This window comes from Diabrotica virgifera, chromosome 5 (assembly GCF_917563875.1).
Source record: "Diabrotica virgifera virgifera chromosome 5, PGI_DIABVI_V3a".
Lineage (NCBI taxonomy): Eukaryota > Metazoa > Arthropoda > Insecta > Coleoptera > Chrysomelidae > Diabrotica > Diabrotica virgifera.
The window spans coordinates 75,864,423-75,887,789 of NC_065447.1; the positions used below are offsets into that span (position 1 = coordinate 75,864,423).

Here is a 23,367-nt window from a genome sequence, read left to right on the forward strand (position 1 = left end):
TTCTCTACTCTTCGTTGTGGCTTGGAAGCGTGGACATTAAAACAATCCATCTGAATACGTTGGTCGTCTTTGAATTTTGGTGTTACAGAAGAATCCGACGAATATCATGGATTTAAAGACTGTCAAAAGTGGAAGTAACTAGAAGGATAGGAAATCAACCGGAAATAATATAGCCATGGTGATTTCCAACCTTCGATAGAAGATGGAACTTAAAGAAGAAGAGGAAGTACCACAGAATACCCCAACCAACTTGGGGTTGGGGAATTCTGTGGTAGTACTAATATTACAGAGTTCCACATAAATTATGAGGCACCTACCCACACAACCTATCATAGCAACAAGTGAATAAAGTTTAGATTTAATACTGAGAATACTGAAGATATAAGATCTTGTTAAAGGCTATGTCAAAATGATGAACATAGACAAAAAAGTTGTGAATAAAAATGTTCCATATATCCTTATGACTACAGTTACAAAAACGTTAATGCATACAATAAGGTGCTTTGACCAGGATACAACAAAATAGGAAGAGAATGTCAGAAAAATTAACCATACATGAAAAATAACGAAGGGATATTAATAAATTGACCAAGGAGAATAATCAGAAATTGATAATCTTTTCACAGCTGTTAAACAAAAAAGTAGGACAAATAAAGGCATCAAACAAATTTACGTTTTTTAGAGTTTATACGAATCATCAAGAGAAAAGCAATTGCTGACAGGAAACAGTTCATAAAAAAATCGCCGATTAGCATTATTTATTGAGAATTTACCATTTTTAATGTTTGGAAGATTTGGCAAAAAGACAACAGAAAATCGAAAATCGTCCATGAAAAATTATGGTGTACAATTTTTTGTAGAAAATCTACGTTTAGATTGGTTTAAAAACAAAGGGTTCATTACTGGCCATTCAGGATCAGGTTGTACCAACCAGAAATTACCTGAAATATATCGTTAAAGACCCTCAGGTTCAAAACGACAGATGTCGAGCCCAAGAAACTATCAAACATCTTACAGGGGGCTGCCAGGCCTTTGCTGCAACTGAATACAAGGAACGGCATGACGCAGTGGGAAAAATCCTTCATCAAGAGATAGCTATCAAGCTGGGACTTCTCCAAACGGACCATCTCCCATATCAATACGTTCCTGACAGTAAGCCTGAGGATGGCAACTACAAGCTATACTGGGACCGCACTGTGCTCACAGACCAAACAGTGGCACATAATAGACCAAATCTCGTACTAGTTAATAAATTAACAAGACAAACAACACTAATTGATGTGGCGATACCTAACAACAATAATCTACGTAGTAAATTTACTGAAAAGATCGCAAAGTACAGAGATCTGGAAATTCAAATACGAAGACGATGTAGAATGCACAGTACCCAGACGATAGGTATCTATTATTATGTCTACTACGGGAGTCATTCCGAAGAACTTTTTGGGGACGACCCGTCGCCAAATAGAGAGTTAGAATTAATTAGAATCTAGAAAAAGAAGTAAGAAAGAAAAACATTGTGATACATGGTGTAGACGAAACAACAAATGAAAATAGAGCAATCCTAAAAAATAAATTCAAAGAAATAACAAATAAAATGAACATTACAATAGACGAAAACGAGGAGATACAAGATATCCACAGAGTAGGAAACCAAAATAATAAAAGCAGGCCTATAAAAATAGAACTTAAACATGTGTCGAAAAAAATAGAGATACTAAGCCAAACACGCAGACTCAAAGGCAGCAAAATATTCATTACGGAAGACTACTCAAAAGAATACCAACAGAAAAGAAAATTTCTAATCCACCAACTGAAATTGGCTAGAGATAAAGGCTACAGAGCGTTCCTAAACTATAACGGGCTCAAAATAGATGGAGAAATATATACCCCGGAGCAGTTGGGCTACAAAAATGATAACAATGGAGAAATTCAACCTGAAAATGGAGCAGATGAACAAAAAACAAAGGGGGGAAAAGCGAGTGAAAGATCCCCAGGAAACGAAATACAGCAAATACCAAAAGCAATAAGAACAGCAGAAGGAGGAGCATATAACTCAAAAAACTGATAACACAGGCACCAAAAACGGCAAAGATACTTGTAAAAAAGACAACGCAAATGGAAAAGGACAACGGAAATAATGGAAAGGAAACAATAATAATAGGTACTTGGAATATCACAAGTCTTTATGGTAAAGAATTCGAATTGACAGAGGAAATGAAAACATACGGCATTGACATCCTAGGCCTGAGCGAAACGAAGAAGAAGGGAAGAGGAAATATGAGATGTGGCGATGGTTACAAGCTCTTCTACTCAGGTGTACAAGAAATGGAAAGAGCAAAAGAGGGAGTCGGTTTTATAATCAAGGATGATCTGAGTGGGAGAGTTGTAAAGTACCAAGCAATAAACTCTAGAATAATTACTGTAAGTATAAAACTAGACGAGTTAGTTAGCATAATACAAATATATGCACCAGTCGAGGGCACAGAAGAACAGAAAATGTCTCAATTCTATAGCGAACTCCAAACAGCTTTAGACGAAGTGAGAGAAGAGACTTAGAACATAATTATTATGGGAGACTGGAATGCTAGAGTTGGAAATGACATCAACAAGGGACTTGGAAGCCTTGGGCGGTATGGAGAAAAAGCTGAGAACAGAAATGGGAAGAAGATGATACAATTTTGTGTAAATAACAACTTAAAAATTGGAAATACATTCTGGTGTCAAAATATGGAGGACAGATACACTTTTGAAGCACAGGAAAGAAATACTAAAAGTCTAATAGATTACATCGTGATTCCTGCAGAAATGGATATTCTCAAAAATATAAAAACAGAAAAATTTGCAGAACTAAACACTCAACACAAACTACTCGTAGCCGAAATGACTACAAAGAAAAAGCAATATATAGTCGATAAGTCCATACACTAAGATAAATATTAAGAAGTTGAAAACAGAGAAAGGGAAAAATGACTATAAACAAGAAATATATGAGGAATTGCAAAGAATGGAGCTGGAAAGAGAGCAATTGGATATGGAAGAAAGATGGAAAATACTAAAAGACACACTATATAAAACAGCAGAGAAAATTTGTGGAAAAAATCAATAAATAAATATCATAAGAGAACAGAATGGTGGAGTCAAGAAATAAAGAAAATAATAAAGGAAAAGAAGCAAGCCTGGAAAAAATATCAACAATGTAGAGATGAAAATAACAAAGCAGAATACATAGAGAAACGTAATAGAGCGAGGATAGCAAGTAAGGGAAGCGAAAAATCTGAGCTGGGAAGAATTCGGAAAAGAATTGAAAGCAAATTACAAAACAGATAACAGAAAATTCTGGAACCGTATAAAGGGTTTAAGAGGGAAAAAAGGTAGGGAACAGTATGAAATCAAAGATAAAAATAACCAATTGAAAATAGAGACTACAGAAATAGTAGAAGTATGGAAACAATACTACGAAGATAAATTCAAACACGAAGAAGTAGAAAGAAATAAAGCAGGAAGAAATAGACCACCAGAACTGGAGAAGGAAGAGGAACCAGAGAGTATAAGGAAGGAAGAACTGGAAGAAGCTATAAACAATATTAAACTTGGAAAAGCGGCAGGAGAGGACCAAATAGATCCAGAAATGATAAAATGGATGGGTGAAAAAGGAGAGGACTGGCTATTACAGATATGCAAGGAAGCATGGAGTACAGAGAAAATCCCAGATGACTGGAAGAAGAACATAGTCCTACCAATATACAAAAAAGGACAACATAATGAATGCGAGAATTATAGAGCAATATGCTTGTCATCGGTCGCCTTCAAGGTATACACGAGATAGAGAAGCGTCTAGGATCAGTGATAGAGAAAGAATTGGAAGACGAACAGGCTGCATTCAGATCAAACCGTCAAGCAAACGATAACGTCTACATCATAAGAAATATAATAGAGAGACAATACCGTAAAGGGAATGAACTATTTCTCATGTTCGTCGATCTGAAGGCGGCATTTGATACGATAAACAGAGAAATATTGTGGAGAATATTGGAAAGCTATAATATACCAAAAAAGATGATAAAAGTCATAAAATCTATATATATGGAAGTAGAAGGCCAAGTACAAATAAATGGAGAAAGATCAGGCACTTTTAAATGGGATAAGGGAATTAAACAAGGAGATGGACTAAGCCCCCTCTTGTTTATAATAGTCATGGATACTTTAATCAAAAATATCAAAGATCAAACAAGAAACCTTCAATACATAGTAGGATATAAAAACTTGAATGCAATAAAGATCAACTCCCTTCTATACGCTGATGATATAGTTTTAATCACAGACAGTAGAGAAAATGCAGAAACTAATAGATATTTGGCAAAAAGAGATACATAAATTAAAAATGGAAATGAATAATTGTTGATAGGTGACGCTATAATCGGAAAATACGATTTATTAGCGTCATCTATCAATAATTCTAAAAAATGTCTCGAATGAATTTTGCATATTTTTTATGAGCACTACAAATCTGCAATAAAAAATGGGGGTCAATGTTTAAGATTTCAAAGTTACTCCCGCCATACCTCAGGGGGTGGAAATAACCGGTAAGGTTTTTAAAACATTTTAAACATGTGTTTATTGGTTTTTCATTTGGAAGTGTATTTCTCGAGATATTACACCGTTTCTATAATTAACCTAGGGTATCAAGATAAATCCACAATTCGAAAAAATGTCTCAAATAAAAGTTGCTTATTTTTATGTACGGAATCCAAATGTGCAATAAAAAATGGGAGTTCCCATTTACTCACTCCCCCACCTTCAGGGGGGGGTAAAGTGGGGGTTCGTGTTTGGTGTCATTTGATAGATTTTTTTTATTTAGCTAATGCCTCGACAACTAATGGTCATTGGCATGGTGATGGTACTGTATGGATTTTTCCAATTAGGTACCTAGTGTAATGTGTGTGTTGAGTAAGTGTCTTGTTACTTTGCAAAGTCGACGTCATTGTATTTGCAAAGAGACGCTAATTGTATCCGAACGTCTGCGGTCCCTCTGGTGAGTACCGATCCCACAAGGACAGACACTATTTTCATCCATTAATTTATAATAAACGAAAAATTCCTGACCCTGGTGAGATTCGAACTCACGACCATTCGGACCTTTCGATCCAATTGATAGATTTTTGAAAAATATTTTAAACGTATTTTTCAGTTTTTCGATCCGATTTTTATTTAGCGAAATATTCAACCATCCCGCTACTTTTGGGACACCCCATATATTACTTATTTTCCAGTCAAGTGTGATTTCCTCTGTAGTATTCACTAGTGATGTTGATTATAGTTACTTTCGAGTATTCGTTACAAATCGTTACTTTTGTATAAAGTAATCATTTGAAGTATTCGTTACTTTGATTACTTTTGTATTTGAGTACCGGTAATCATATCGAGAATCGTATTTCTCAGTAGGTAGGTATTTTGTATAGGTATTCCGATATAATAACGACCTTCACGAAGTACGAAGTAATCAAAGTAGATACAATAGTCGTTACTCGCTCTAATACGATTGGTATGAAGTAACGAAATAATCAGAGTAATCAAAGTAGATACAATAGGCGATACGATTGGTACGAAGTAATCAGAGTAAACAAAGTAACGATTTGCCTCTCTGTATAGTAATCGTTACTTTCGGTATTCGTAAGTAACGAGTACTTTGTAACGAATAGTTACTTTTTCAACATCACTAGTATTCACTTGATATTTATATTTTTTGTTGGTTGATATTTTAAAATTGGAAATAATACAATGAACATATTATTTTTTATGAAAAATTTATTTTATATTAACAGAAATTCATAACACATTCGGTAAAAATAGCGAACTATGAACAACACACACTAACCGATCGATTCATACATCATTCACCAAGCCTTTCACAGCATCAGTCCAATGAGGAAGTTGTATACAAGAACTCGAAATAATTTTCCAACATAAAATTGCTACATAGATGCCAAATTGCATTGTTTTAAATTGGAAAAGAAATAAACTTCCGTCATCAAGGCTACTCAACAGGAAATCTGTACCTCCAGACGAAATAACATCACATATTTACACTAGAATGTATATAAAACTTATGGAAAATCACTAATTTAATTTTCTTTTTCTTTCTTTTGTTGCTCTGACTGTTGCTGTTGATCCTGTTGTTGATTGCTGCTACTGCTTGATGATGATTCTCTTTCGGCAGCCATCTGAAAACAAAAAAAGTATATTTAAAAATTATTTACCAAACATCAACTTATAATTGGCGAATTGCCAATTAATTATGATTCAGCCAATTCATTAGAATATTTTCATTGCAAACAAAATCTTCCAACTTCACGAACTTCATAATTTTATTGAATTGTACTGATGAGCCATGCACTGAATGTGTTCCTGAGTATAATCCATAATAGGATTTATAAAAAGTTGGATGAGGAAATTAGGGACAACCAACTAGTTTTTAGAAACAGCATAGGCACTAGAGAGGCTCTATTCGGACTAAACGTGCTCATGTTAAGACATCTAGATATGAACCAGGATGTCTCCACATGCTTCATTGATTTTGAAAAGGCTTTCGACAGGGTCAACAAATAATCAACATTCTAAAAACAAAGAATTTGACACTAGACATTTAAGATTAACTATTGTTAAGGGGGCAAAACTGGGGTATATATTGTCACTGTTGCTATTTATCATATACAGTGAGGCTATCTTTAAAGATACTCTAGAATATTGTAAAGATGGCATAATTATAAATGGAGAAATTATTAATAACCTGAGGTACCCAGATGACATGGTAATATTTACTTTAACTTTACAGACTTTGGCAGTTATATTATTACATTACAACTGAACGAAAACCGTCACAAATATGACACCATAATGAACTTAGGGAAGACAAAATGTATGGTTATCATAAAACACGAGATAACAAAACATTACATCAACTGTCTAATCTTCGGGCTCAGCTGGAGATCTATCGTCTGTTGTTGAAACACCAAAATGCACTTAGATAATTTATTGATATAGACCGACACTAGCGGGTACCTGAACCCCCGCGAGACGTTGCTGTACTGATATGTGGTTCGTATGAAATTAAAATGAGACTACATATTGACTCATTGAAGTTACTCAAAGTAATGAATTTAAAGGCACATCTGGCCTGGTTGAGTTGACTCTAGTGAATGAATCTAAATGCATGTTTCTTCTTGTTGGCAACATGAATTGGGTCAGAGCCCACACAACTAAAAGAACAAAGGTTTTTATTTAGTCAGCACAATTTATTGTACAATGCCAAAATATTGTTTATGATTTGCCACAATTAAACAAATTAAATAACCCGCACATGTTTAAATATAATAACAAATTATTTCATGTGATCTACGCGGTGATAAAAATATACTGTTTAATATCGGATATGAATGATGAATATTTGAGATTGAACATCAACAATATTTAAACAGAAAGAGTAACCGGTATAAGTACTTGGATACGTGGATAACTCATAATGCAGAGCAAATTCAAGAGAAGTCGTATTGAAATCGTTAGAGCCCAATTTGTAAATATGAAGGATTATGTAATAAAAATCTAAAGATGAACCTACGTTCTGTTATTTATAGCCACCGTGTGCTTCCCGGTATCTCTCGGTCGAATCGGTATTGAAATTTCGGTATTGAAATTGAATTAATTGAGGGGTGTAGAAAAATAATACAAATGAAGAGCTTTCACGCAAAAGTTGATACATTACAAAATAATAAATGAGGGGTCCGGCAGTAAAAAATGGTAAGGGGCAGTAAAGAAGTTGTGAGTTTTGAAGTGTTGAATTTTGAAAAAAATATTCTTATATTTTTTATCAAAAAATATAAGAGTATGATAGTGTGACCAACTAGCCCGAAAAATCCGGGACATGGCCCGAAATAAAAAGTCGTGTCCCGGCGTCCCGGACAAGTCTTCCGGGCCATCCGAATTTTCAACGTTTTGGTAAAATTCAATATTGAAATTTTTAATACATCATTCTTCTAAGAAATTCACATCAAATTGAATTGGTGGGACGAAAAAAGTCGACAATTTCTAGACTGTTATACTAATACCAAATCCAAAAGGCATGCATTTTATATCGTCGTATTATAGTTCTACGAAAACTCAAACTCTGGACTTTTCCGGTTTCTGTATTTTAATTATCGTCTTCTGAAAAGACGATTTAAAAACATGAATATCAAATAATGATAATTATATTTTAATCCAAGGTTCAATTTACATGGAAATCCAACATTAGTTGACTTACTAATTTTTCGTTTTTTGAGAACGATTTCCAGCTTGAAAGTCGAAACATCAAAAACAAAAAAAGTCAAAAAACAAAAATGTAATTATCATTACAACCCATTCCATCAAAAAAAATTTTGTCAACATAAAAATGTTAAATAATCAATTAGAAAAGTATAAAAATATGAACTACAACTTAACATTGTTTACCTAAAATATTTGAAATAGTTTAACGCAACGTGTTAAGTGGTGTTGACTTAACATAATTTGGTAGGTATTAGGAATTCATTTTAAATTTAGATACCATTTGTGGTAAACAGCTGGAATCAATTCCCAAAATGATTTTACATCTTTCAGGTCTTCTAAAACGTTTAAATAAAACTAATAATATAGCGCTGGAGAAAATTTATTTTCATGTTTGCAAGTAAAAAATGTTAAGTTTTTATGCAAAGTGAATGTGGATGTAAACAATGTTAAGTACATCCCTTACCATTTTTTACTTGCGAACATTTACTCTAAGAATATAAAGAAATTGTCTTCTTTATAGAAACTTGACCAAGCTAGCTTCGCTAAATACTTGAAATTCAGGATCTTTATCTGAGTTGCAATCATAGTAGCTCTCAGAATTGTCACTGTTAACAGCAAAAAAGCCATTTAGATTTGAACAACCAGCATTATCATGGACATATACCATTATTTTCATGCTTATGCATTTCCCTTACCAAATTTTAAGAAATTAATCTGGCTCCATCTATTACTAGGAGGATAAACTACGTTAAATTTTCTGCAGTCCCTTGCCATATTTTACATATTATTTCGCGAAAAATCAAAATTTGTCCCTTACCATTATTCACTACCGAGCCCTTCAAATATTACACCAATTTTGAGAAATGTGTTCTTTTGCTATTGCTCTTTGAAGCAACTGAATTTTTTATTTGGATCAACACCTTTAAAATGTTGATTACTTTTTATTGATAGATATTTGCTTTTAGATGCCGAATCTATGCCTAACTAAAAATTTCAACTGTGTACTTATTAACTTTTGCATGAACGTTCTTCAAATGAACATTTGAGTAATGGAAATCATATGTCGGAGTGTTCAAGGATCTTAGAAACATGTAAAACCTACATGAAACAGAACCTTCTCTCCTTAAATCAGATATAAAAAATGCTATTGCAGCATTAAAAAACAACAACGCAACAGGTCCGGACAATGTACACTGCGAAATACTAAAAATCCTATGTAAATCAGAAAATTCCTTAATAGAAATTGCACTTTTTAACAACTTATTTATAATGTTGTTCTGAAGCTATTTTCTTGTGGCATTTTTATAATCAAGTATATTCAAATGGGAAATAAGCCACAATTTTACCTAAAAATGATTTTATTAACGTTTCGACGCCCAAGTCGGGTGTCGTTGTCAAAATACAAAATAATACTAAATAAACAAAAATGTTGTTGCTTAGTAAAAAATTCTTCTAATAATTTATTTAATCTGACTCATTTATATCGGCAATTCAGACACGTAAAGTAGACGACTTTAAAATGATATTGCCAATATTGACGAGTTGCGTTCCTGGGACGACTTTACTAAAAGATAGTTCATTCGATTACATGAAATCAATCTCAACTCAAGAATATCCGCCACAAAAAATCATAGCATGTGATCTGTCTTTAAAAAGACAACCAATTGCAACGGTGGCACTGAAATTCTCGCGTTAGAGATTCCATACTAAATCACGAGGGAAAACCAGGAAAAACCTCGTGATACTATCCCGACATCGTAAGTATTTGGGTTTATATTTAGTTTACTCTCAAAACCAATACCAAATTCTGACTTGATATTTTAAATTTTAAATAATACTAAAATACTAAATATGTACTAACTCGATATGTTACTGATTTACTAATTGTGGTATTTTCTTTCTATTGACTTCCTCCTTTAATATGGGTAACCACATCCTACTGCATTCTACCGAGGAATTTGCGACACAATTGGTTTCACTTAGCATAATTAGAGCCGCTTCTTTGATTTTTCTCTTTTTACTATCTACTTCTTTTAGGACTATACTTGAATCTCTCCACTGAACTCTATGTTCATTATCCCATGCGGTTGACATATTTGAGATCTATCAAATTCTCTATTTTTTATATAAGACTGATGTTCATTTACTCTAACGTCTAATGGTCTTGACGTTTCACTTTAATTTCACTAAACGTTAATAAAATCATTTTTAGGTAAAATTGTGGCTTATTTCCCATTTGAATATACTTAACTTATTTATAATACAGGAAAAATTCCAGAGGACTAGTAGACGGAGAGGCAGCGCCGAAAGATCTCTTAATTACCGTGATTGTGTAGAGAAACATACTGCGGTCGGTCAAGCGAAACGTAGAACAGGTGGTACTGACAGCTTATCAAAGTTGCTTACCTGCGGAGGTAATTAAATCCATCTACTAAGGCTGAAAATCAGTACACACATTCTAAATTGAATATAAATAAAAGTTATTATAGTCGGTCAGCTGTATGACGGGACAGAGCCGGTCGGTCGGCCCCAATGAATGTACAGGGTTATTCACTATATTTTGACCCCCTTGTAAACTGGTTTATTTACAGAATTAGAAAAAAATATAAAATACAAAAGTTATTCGATTTTTTAATTATGATTTTTTGACATATATATCGTACTAGAGACTTCATCCATATGGGCGTGATGAAGTAATCGACTATTTTTTTTAAATGAGAATAGGGGTCGTGTGCTAGCTCATTTGAAAGGTTATTCAATCCTCTATGCAGTAATATAAACATTAAGACCATTATTTATACAGGGTGTCCAAATTTTTTTTTTTTTGAATTATTAATTAAACAATTTAATTAAACATTTTTTTGGACACCCTGTATAAACAATCATGTTAATGTTTATATTACTGCATAGACAATTGAGCTAACACACGACCCCTATTCTCAATTTAAAAAATAGTCGATTACGTCATCACGCCCAGATGGATGACGTCACTAGTACGATATATATGTCAAAAACTCACATATACTGAATAACCCTGTACATTCACTGGGGCCGACCGACCGGCTGTCCCGTCATACAGCTGACCGACTATAATAACTTTTATTTATATTCAATTTAGAATGTGTGTACTGATTTTCAGCTTTAGTAAATGGATTTAATTACCTCCGCAGGTAAGCAACTTTGACAAGCTGTCCGTACCACACGTTCTACGTTTCGCTTGACCGACCGCAGTAGAAATTTTTCAGCGCTGCCTCTTGGACTATAGCTGCAGTCGACATGTATTACAATTCCAAAGAAACCAAATGCCCACCTTTGTGGGAACTACCGACTTATAAGCTTCACCAATTAAGTTCATGTCACTAAAGTTAAAAGGATATCGCATCTACTGTGCAATAACATCACTTGTGCAATTTTTGTCAAAACTGAACTGGGTATGAGAAAATACTCATAATCCATCTCTTCACTTGGTGTGTTACTGTCACTTGTGTAGTACGCATACTTTCCTCGTGAGGGCACTAGTGTCGTTACAGCTTTGGTGCGAATCTGGATGACACTGGGAGAAACAACGTTAGATTGGACAGTTGCGCGCGGCCTCCCTCGCGAGAAGCAATCTCCTGGAGCTACAATGCTACTAAGGTAATTGTGACAATTTATTTTTATGTTTTTGGAGCAATAACGACACTTGTGCAATTTCCTGAAACTACAATTTTACTTCCGTTGTTAACCTGGAATCGGGACAATTGTTCAAGTTCAGGCGGAAAGAAGATGTCTGTCAATAAAAAGTCTGATGAATGGAAAAGTTACTACATATGTAGAATTTTTAAAAATTTTGTTACACTTTTTTGCTATTTCAATAATATTTTTTAGAAATGTATGATTTCATGTTTTATTTGTTTTGACATAATTGACCATTAATTCTGTGGTGCTAAGGCAAAACCCGATATGTCAAAAAACGTGATTTTGCAGCAGATGAGTTTAAAAGTTCGCTGTGCTGTTGTAATAGTGGACATATCGGAAACTAATTTTATTATCTACTGGTTACATGGATGCGTTAGCCATGTAGGGTTTTGTCATCATATTCTTCATCACTCAATGTACCTACATATTGGCATTAAAAACGAAAAATCGATAATTTTGACATATCGGGTTTTGTTTTAGTACCACAGAATTATTTTCTAGCGCCATTACGTCACTTCTGCGAGTGTAGTAATTTTTAAACCTTCATCACATCAGTCGAACTATTGAGAAGTGCCGTAAACAAAATCAGCATTGCCATGTTAATGGCAATTAAGGAATTTTCTGATCTGATTTGCATTGTTCGCAGTTGCAAACGAAACTTCATCTCCAATTCGAGAGTCACTTCTTGCAGCTGTGGACACTCTTCATGGTGGTTTCGGTGGGATTTTATATCTTATTTGATACATTTGGTTAATTGCCAGTGTAAATTCCATTTGGCTAAATAATGGTACGACCAGATTTCCTATACAACTTCCATGCATTTTTAATGTTCGCGTCCACTAGGTATCTAAAAATAGGCCAATACCATTTTTTTTGGAACGGATTCTAATTAGGAACGAGAGCAAGATAAATCGCTAACCATCAAATCAATGCCACCCATATTATTATTGTATTTTAAAATAATATTTTTGGCCTCGGAACAACAATGTTTTTTATCCTGTCTTGAAAACTTATTAACAGGTCTAGGTGGTTATAATCTAAAAAGTTCTAAAGGGCTTGAACCAGTATACTTCGAGTTATCAGACTCTGGAAAATCATATACTGTAGAAACCAAATCCCTTTCTTTGCAAAAATCTGCATTTTGCTGCCGCGTGAACATAATCAGATCTCCATCAGTTGGCGCCGATGGAAATGCTCTGCTAGTACGGGTGGATCTAAGTGGTTTCTTCTACGATCGTGTCTTCAGCAGTGCTTTCGATTCTAGTATCATTCGAAAAACAATTTCCGCGCCCGACGACAGATGGTTACGATTTCGACTATCAGTAAAACCTGCGTCATCTTCATCTGCCGAATCTTCTTCTGTCAAAATGTTAGTATCTGGAGATTCTATGTAAACGGCACAAACATAGTTATTACTTTCGTTTTCCTCGAAAGCTGTATCAAGATCTTCTTTCAAAGAAATTCCTCTAAAAATAAGAAAAGCAAAAAAGAATAGTGAAAACAACATATCCAGCAAACCGCCTAGCGGTTCCATTTGGGAACACCCATATTTTTGGCCTAATTACGAAAAAACCAAAAGATGAAATATCATGAAAACCCATACAAGGTATTTATTAAAGTTTCTAGAAAATCTTTTGAAAATAAAAACGAGGATCCTAGTGTAAAAAGTAATAAATAAAATACTTAACACGAAACGAATGCCCATATTTTGCCACAAACAAAACCAGCCGTAAATTCAAAAATTTATTATACTGGAAAAAACTCTCTGCGAAATTTTACCTAACAATATGGTAAATAGACTCCGATGCGTACGCAATTTGTTGGCTCCATATGGTACCCGTAGGCGTTAATGGGTTAATGGTTGATCACAATCAAGTTCAAGACGTTCTTGAGAATGACAAACATGTCTGTCTCAAATGCAGATGATTCTAGTGTAAAAACTTACAAAATACAAAATTCTTACCTTTTTGTAAGCCATTTCGAACAATTTAAGTGACGATTGTTGTAAGGTGGTTGTAGCTTTGCGGATTTCTTCAGGATCTGTCTCATCTTTTTTAGTTAATAAATCTCTGACTTTGGTAATTTCTTCTTTTAACTTGTCACATTCTTCCTTTGGTAACTGATCTTTGTATTCTTCCATCTTTGTCTCAGTTTCATGTAAAATACCTAAAATAAAATAAAAGTTAAGTATTAATCAGTATATTAAGAAACTTTATCTACAATCACTTCTGAACACATTCACCGTGAACACATTCACGGACACGCTTCACATGTAGCCACATCATCTTAAGGAGTAAGTGACTTCATATGCAGTCGTGTCCGTGAATGTGTTAATAAAAGATGCTTTTTTGCTTGTCAATGACACGAGGAGTTGATGTTTATGGCTGTAGCGCAATAGAATCTAAAAAGCGTGCATCATCAATAGTGACCACTTTCAAACATAGCCTGATCAGGGAACACAAAATTTTACGAAAACCTCCAAAAAAATAAAGGAAGGATGAAAATTTGGGAATAGGTAGTTGAAATTGTCTATGATTATAAGAAAAAGTTTACAATCCTACATCCCCTCCATTTTACAAAAATTGAGAAATATGGGGTGAAATTTCGGGATTTAACAAATATACGTTCAAACTAAGATCGGAATTGGATAAAATGACTAATTTTAAGCAACTTTTGTTCTATAGAGTTTTTTCACTAAGTCAATACTTTTCGAGTTATTTGCGAGTGAATATGTTTATTTTTAACAAAAAAAACATGTTTTTGGACGGTTTTTCGCAGATAACTCAAAAAGTAAGTATTCTAGCGAAAAAAATATTCTTAGTAAAAATATCATCATCATCAATGGTGCTACAGCCCTATGAAAGAGCCTCGACCTTCCCAAGTCTATTACGCCAGTCAGTCCTATCCATTGCCAACCGTTGCCAGTTTGCTGCGCCTATTTTTCTCCCATCCTCATCTACACCATCTTTCCATCTCAGTTTTGGCCTACCCCTATTTCTACTTCCCACAGGTTGTGACATAAGGATTCTTCTAGGAGGGTTGTTATGCTGTGATCTTGCTAGATGTCCTGCATATCTTAGTCGTCCTATTCTTATAAGAGATACTACGTCTTTTCCACCAAATATATGTTTATATCTGTGGTATACCTCGTAGTTGTACCTCCTCCTCCAAATACCATTTTCACAGATGCCACCGAATATGCCTCTCAGGATCCTTCGTTCAAATATAAGCAGAAGGTTTTCATCTGCCTTGGAGATGGTCCATGTCTCCGATCCATATGTCAACACTGGTTGTATAAGGGTTTTGTATATGGTTATTTTTGTTTTTTGGCTTAAGTTTCTGCTTCTCATATGTCTACTCAGTCCAAAATAGCATTTGTTCGCTAGGATTATCCTTCGCTTGATTTCTTCTGTCATGACGTTTTCCTTGGTGATCAGGGAGCCTAAGTATGTGAATTTGTCCACCACTTCAAAGGTAGAGTTATCAACAGAGAATTGGTGACCGATGTTTATGGCTCTATTGTTGGGTGTTGATGCCACCATCTTAGTTTTCTCCTCGTTTACTGTCAGGCCCATATTTTTTGAGGCATTTGAGAAGGTGGTATACATTTCTTCTAGTTTGCGTGTTGTGCGGGCAACTAGGTCCACGTCATCGGCATATGCCAAAATTTGGGATGATTTATTAAAAATATGTCCTCTGTTGTCTATTCGGGCATCTCTGACCGCCTTTTCCAGAGCTATGTTGAAGAGGAAACACGCCAGCGCATCTCCCTGTCGCAGCCCAATATTCGTTTCAAACGCCTGTGATTGTTCGCCCTGTATTTCGACTTTGCAAACGACTTTACGCATTGTAGCCTTAACCAATCTTATCAGTTTGTCAGGGATGTGGAATTCATCCATGGCTTCATACAATTTATTTCTTAGGACACTATCATAGGCCGATTTAAAATCTACGAAAAGATGGTATGTGTTGATATTGAATTCATTGGTTTTTTCCAGTATTTGTCTTAGCACAAAGATCTGGTCTGTTGTTGATCGACCAGGCCTAAAACCACTTTGATATTCTCCAAGAAGCTCCCCTGAATATGCACTTAGGCGACCATATAAGATGCTCGAAAATATTTTGTAAGCTGTATTAAGGAGGGTTATTCCCCTATTGGGACCGTGCAAGTTCGGCAAAGCGACCCCTATTTCTACGCTCTATACTAAAATTCGCACTTTTAATTATATTAGCCAATTATATTAGTCCTGGTTACTGGATAATTGTCAAGGCCATAGTCCAAAAAAATAATAAGAAGAAAAAATAAGATTCAGGTTATGTTATGAAAACGTCAACAATTGTATGTAGTAAATAAAATTAGTTATTAAAATGCAGTACTGCAAGCAAAATAAAATTAATTAAATTTACCTTTATATAATAATTGCATATCATATCAATATTGTGGAGCAATATATAATTTTTCTGCTTCATTGACAGAAGGTATGAAATATACGTCAATTTGACAATTTCAATTGATAATATGAATTATTTAAGATAGTTGCAATATTTCTCCGCGACTCGCGCAGGGTAGTTTCTCGTTTCCCCTTCCAAGTACTTGCACACCGCGAATAGTTTCTACATTCCAATTGATCACCCTTTTTGTGTAGCGGGCAAACGATTCTAAGACACCACTCTTCCGGGATTTGTTCCTCATTCCAGGCTCTTAGCAAAGAATACATATCTCCCAAGAACCGACACAAACGGATTATCTATGAACTAAATTTTTATGCGCATGTGCCAGATCGGCCATTTCTCAATTTGTATGAATAGCAAATAATTTTGGTGACATTTGTCTTGTACAGGATCGGCGTTTGTTGTCACAGTTGTTTGTTTGGCTTGGCTTGGCGTTAGTATTTTGTTTTTGTATCCGTTTGTAGCTCATAATATTTTGTATAGACTTATTTTCTATATATATTTTCTTATATAGCCTACAACTATTAATTGTTATTTTCCAACATTTATACAATTTAATTCTTTTTGAAATATCTTGATTATGTGAATTAATTATTTTAAGCTTTTTCACGAACTATAAACTATCCTATAAAAAATTAATTTTGTATTTATTGGGATTTCACAAAGAATTTGAATCTAAAATATCATACAAATTCTCTAACCTTTCTTTGACCTCTACTGTACCAAATGCATCTGCAGGAAGAGCACAAAGTCATATTTTATATGTGTTCATTCCACAAGCCACGTGCTGTGTTTAAAAAGTTCAGAATCCAATACTCACAAAAACTTCCATAAAGTACTTTTATCAGCAAACCTAAATTAAATTTAATAAATTATGTTTCATTAAATTGTTTCTGTAGTTTGTATAAAACAATAACTTAGGTCAAATATATAAAACAATTTATGACTGACTACTTGAAATTCAGGATTTTCAGGAGTAACATTATATAATTTAGCTAATTCAAAAAGTTTGATCCAATATCACTTGAAATTGTTTCAACATTCAAGTTAATGCTTGATAATTGACAATACACTCTTCATAATAGGTTTACATTCTCTTGATTATACTTGCGTTCCAACAAAAAAAGCTAAAGGCTGCTTTCATATGGAATATAAGCTTCTGACCATAATGATCAAAACGTTTCCATATATATATATATATATATATATATATATATATATATATATATATATATATATATATATATATATATATATATATATATATATATATATATATATATATATTGATGCACGTTAAGTTGTGACTTCCGGTATACAGAAGAGGCTGTCCGACTTCCACCTTTTCTACTAGGAATTATTTTTTAAAAATTGTGTATTTGGTAAAAGGGGGGCTTATAAAATGGGTCTACCTATTGAGGGGAAAGGATTTACCAAAATAAATTTTGTATATATATACGTATATACCGAAGCGTACATCATACGTTATGGCTTCCATATATAGGGTAGTTCAAGGCGCGTTGTCACTTCCAGCGGTGTTGTCATATTTTGGAAGTCACAACGACTCGTCTGCTAGATTTACCTCCTATTTTGAGCGTAATGTGTGATCTTTTGAAACTTTTACTGTGAATACAGTTGTCTGTGTTTTAAAGTTGTCCATTTAAATTAAAATATTGATATTCTTTTGATTATACAGGTTTACAAAAAAATACATTTCGGACTATTTGACGAAACCATATGACTAGGGGGGTTTTTGGGGTCGCTGGTTACGAATCCGGGGTTCGCTAACCTCTATCACGTCAGGTAAAGGTTATTTCAAGGACAAATCAAGATAAATCGACAGTCGCTCTGAAAAAGTATATTAGGAGGGTTTTGGGGTCGCTTATAACGAATCCCGGATCTGCTGACTCTATCACGTGTAGCTGAAGGTCATTTCGAGGTCAAATCAAGATAAATCAACACAGTCGCTGTGAAAAAGTATATTAGGGTGTTTTTGGGGTCCCTGATCACAAAACTGGGGCCCGTTGAGCTCAACCACGTCAGGTAAAGGCCATTTCAAGGTCAAATCCATTTTGTTAACTCCTCCTGATTTGAACTTGAAATGACCTTTACATGACGTAGTAGAGCTCAACGGACCGCAGTTTTCATGATCAGCGACCCCAAAACTCCCTATACTTTCAGAGCAATTGTGTCAATTTGTTGATTTGACCTTAAAATGACGTTGAACTAGACGAGATAGAGGTCAGCGGACTCCGGATTCATCTTCAGCGACCCCAAGAACCCCCTAATATACTTTTTCAGAGCGACTGTCGATTTATCTTGATTTGACCTTGAAATGACCTTTACCTGACGCGATAGAGGTGAGCAGACCCCGGATTTGTGATCAGCCACTCCAAAAACCCCCTTGTCATATGGTTTCGTCAAATTGTCCGAAATTTAGTTTTTTTTGTAAACCTGTGTTATTTATGATAATATGATTGATATTTATTTTAACAAAAATACTAATATATTATTATTGCTGTAAAATGGATTTATTGGAATTAATTAAAAAAGTGTTAATAGTAAGTCATTTATTTATGAAAATTATATCAAAAATGTTAATAAATAAATTTGAACTTATAGAAAATTTTAATATTTTAGATTTTATTACAGGCACCGTCCTTTTAATTTTTGATGTACCAATAATATATGTAATAAAAAATTAAATGGCTAAACCCTCCAGGTGGGGATTACCCGCTAAAAAGCTATCTAGATCCATCTTTTTCGAGCAGATTTTTCCCAATCTGCTACTCGATACTATTGACTATGCTTCTCCATTTCTTTCTATCCTCTTTTGTTTTTCTGCTAGTCTCTAATTCCTGCCCTATATAAATCTTCCTTTAATTCCTGTAACCATTTATTCTAGTTCCTCCGCGTCTCCTTCTAACTCCGGGTCTCCATTGTAAAATTGAGTTTATAGTTGTTGCGCTACCTGCTCTCCATATATGCCCCAACAATCCAACTCTGTGCCCAAATCTGAAAATCTGGAATAATATCTACCCGGGTCGAAACATTTTTTTTTAATATATGAAAATAGTTATTTATGAAACGGAGTGAGTGCTATACATCGCGTAAGTTCGCAAAAAGTACTTCACGCACAATTTCATACAATATTTTATCTACGATAAACAAATAAAAATACTGTAACTCTTCGTCACTGGAATTCATTTCTATTCTACAATTCTTAGAACTGTGACATATAAAAATTCTAATTTCTTTCAAACCACAAAACTGTCAAATTTTTTTTTTTGTAATTTATTGCTCATTATGTCATCACCTCTCTTGTGCTCTGCACAAGAGATCTAAGGTTAGAGCTAAGAATAAGCTTGGCTAGGTGCTACGTTTTCTCGACTCTGTTTTACGGAATGGAAGCTTGGACCTTGAATGCGGCATCAATGAAAAAACTGGAATCATTCGAGATGTGGGTATATAGAAGAATTCTAAAAATATCATGGACAGAACACGTCACAAACAAAGAGGTTCTGAGAAAGGTGAATAAAGAAATGGAAGTCTTAAATACAATTAAAACCAGAAAATTGGAATATCTCGGACATATTACACGTGGAGAGAGATACAACTTGCTCCAACTCATTATGCAGGGAAAGATTCAAGGAAAAAGAAGCATAGGGAGACGCAGAATATCGTGGTTGCGCAACCTGAGAGAATGGTACGGATGTACATCAAACGAACTTTTCAGAGCAGCCGTCTCCAAGGTCCGAATAGCTATGATGATTGCCGACCTCCTTCGCGGAGATGGCACTTGAAGAAAAAGAAGATGTCATCACCATAAAACGCGAAAGTTAAGAAAGAATATTTAATTATATGAAAGTGTGTCAAAAACAGTGAGAAAAAGTAAATCCCATTTAAAATACATTGTTACTTCATGCTTACTTTAAAGCACTGCTATCTATAATGACAGTTTTCACAAACTAAAAATTTATATATTATAATATGACATAGAGTAGATAAAAGTCATTTATTAATTATTAATTGATTATAGTCAGAAGAAAATTAGATCATGCACCCCTTGTTTTTTATAATTGTTAACATACTAAATTACATATCCAATAATTATTGTTATCCATTAAATATATCGATGCAGATCGGCCTTATATCGGATCCTCTTCTATTAGTCCGTTCGCTGACGGTAAAATATTGCAAAACCCATAAATTTTAAAAAACCACTTAAGATTGACATGAAATTTGGCATACACATACATAGGTAACATATCAAAGAAGAAAATTGTTATTGTGCCGATGTTTTCTTTTGCCAAGCAGACATTCCGTTAACATTTTTAGTCACAACATAAAAGCAATGTTAAAGTATTATTAGAGCAACGCGTTATGGTATCACATTTCTTTTAATGACCGACACACAAAATATTTTAATGACGGATCCCACACTAGAACCAGATTTTTATTACCTACTGCTGATAAGGTAAAGTTATCAAATATCACTCGTTGTCATCTCTGTGTTAATTTGAAATAATAAAATATAAATATTGTAGTTTTGTATTCTAAAATATTTGGAAAAAATATCTATGTATTTTTTTTTCATTTAGGTACACATCATTTTAAGGGATTGTCCGGAAGAGTACAGGCTCAGTATATCGGCAAATGAATTTTGTTTTAAATACCGTCCGTATAGAGGAGGTGCTCGTTGTGGATAGGCGCAAAATCTTAGTCCAGTGCTAATTAAATGCATTAATTTTTTTCGAATTCTGAGAAAACTAATAAGTATTTTTGAAAAATTTAAACGCAGAATGGAAGCTTACATTATTACCGAGGGCAGAAAGTCCCTGAAAACTTATATAATGTTTATTTTAATAACTTATATACCTAATATATGTTTATTTTAATAAAGATAATGGGATGAAAAAACAAGAGAAAAGTTAGTGTGATTTTTAATTTCGAATATTTCATTCAAAAGAAACTTTTTTTATTCTAAGGGACTTTCGGTCCCCCGTAATAATGTTATCTTTCATTCTGGGTGTATGTTTTAAAAAATATTTATTAGTTTTCTCAGGATTCGAAAAAAATAAATGTATTTAAATAGCATTGGACAGAGATTTTGCGCCTACCCCCTTAAGAGAGAGTTTACTGTATTTTATATTATTACTAGAATTTATTACTTTAAACTCAATCGCTCTTGATTCATTTTATCGTGTATTTAATTCCATTCAATTGTAATTGTACATTCAATTTTTTTGTAATTTTTACACGTTTTATTACTTTCGAAATAACAATAACTATAAAATCGATTTTTCAGCCTACTTGGGTCAAAAAAATACACAATTTTCGGAAATTTCGTTAAATGAGAACATTTACCTACATTTCTTGTATTTAAGCTTTTAATAAGGTTTTTAAAAATAATTTAGATTATTTAATAGATACATTCACCGGCACGAAAAACGGGCACCCCAAAAAATGGGTCATTTTTGATGGCTCGTATCTCCTAAACCTATTCTCCGATTTAAGTATTTCTTTAATATGTTATAGCCTTATTCTTTAACTATATCGCTGTAATAATATTGTTTCTAGACAGGTAAATTATCATTGTATACTGGGCGTACCAATCAAACTGGTTTTTTTTTTTCAATTTTCACAACACTCTGTGGAATATTCTAGCCTTTATACAATATTGAAATTAAAACCCAACTATAGTCCCAGGTTTTCTTAATGTTCTGTTTGTTATTCATTCGCTTATGTTGGATAATAAAAAAGTTAGGGACTTTAACAATTAAACATGTTCTTTATCAATACATGGTGTTTCTAAATAAGTGCGACAAACTTTAAGGGGTAATTCTGCATGAAAAAATAATGATCGTTTACTTGATAAAGCTATGTCCGCAAATGCTTGCAAATATAAAATTATTTTGCCAAACGATCATTATTTTTTCATGCAGAAATTACCCCTTAAAATTTGTCGCACTTATATTTAGAAACACCTGTATCGATAAAGAACATGGCTAGTTGTTAAAGTCCTTAACTTTTTTATTATCCAACGTAAGCGAATGAATAAAAAAACAGAATGTTAATAAAACCTGGAGCTATAGTTAGGCTTTAATTTAAATATTTTATAAAGGCTAGAATATTTCACAGGGTGTTGTGAAAATTGAGAAAAAACCCAGTTTGATTGGTACACCCGGTATACAATGAAAATTTACCTATCTATCAACAATGTTATCATAGCTATATTGTTAAATAATAAGGCTATAACATATTAAAAACATTACTTAAATCGGACCAAAGGTTTGGGAGATACGAGACATCAAAAATTACCTATTTTTTTAGGGTGCCCGTTTTTCGTGCCGGTGAATTAGAAGTTCATTGTAAAAAAGGAAGTAAACAAAAACACGAGAAAAATGAATTTATATAAGTAAATAGGTAAGTAAATATTATAGATTGAAATAAGTACAGAAAATATATAATTATAGAGATATATAATCACTTATTGTACCTTCATTTAAGGCTAACTTTAAAAGTAAAGCAGATCTGCTATTATTCATGTTTAAAAACAAAAGGCACACAAAACACTAAGTACGATTAGGACCGCGAATCTACAACAGATAAATGTCTGGAAACCGTTACACAGGGTTGCCAAAAAACGGAAGTCACACCGAGCGGTGTGGTATACGGAAGACGCTACGCGTTGTGTACATAACCTGTATAGTAGAACGGGAGCGACACTAGCGCTGGTGATATACCGTCGAACTAAAATCTGATCTTATGAGTATGTTAGATACGATATGACTTCCAGCGAAATTTTTAATATAAGCCTTCTGATACCATCTAGTAGCCAAATTCGTAAAAATATAGGCAAAACGTTGTGACTTCCGAAATCGGAAGTCATAACGGTATATATGAAGTAACAGCGTATTACGAGAATCTACT

General features: G+C 33.8%; 1 protein-coding gene across 1 annotated transcript in view; it reads right to left on the bottom strand.

Annotated features, from left to right (window-relative positions):
• Positions 1–5,790: 5,790 nt before the first annotated feature.
• The window catches only part of LOC114326690 (heat shock 70 kDa protein cognate 5), a 32,251-nt gene continuing 14,674 nt past the window's right edge, over positions 5,791–23,367 (bottom strand). The window contains exons 8-9 of the mRNA XM_028275105.2: positions 13,946–14,148; positions 5,791–6,224 (exon numbers count right to left, since the gene is read on the bottom strand). Of these exons, the coding sequence (XP_028130906.1) occupies positions 6,126–6,224; positions 13,946–14,148 (302 nt within the window). The 3' untranslated portion in view covers positions 5,791–6,125. The remainder of the gene's footprint in view (positions 6,225–13,945; positions 14,149–23,367) is intronic.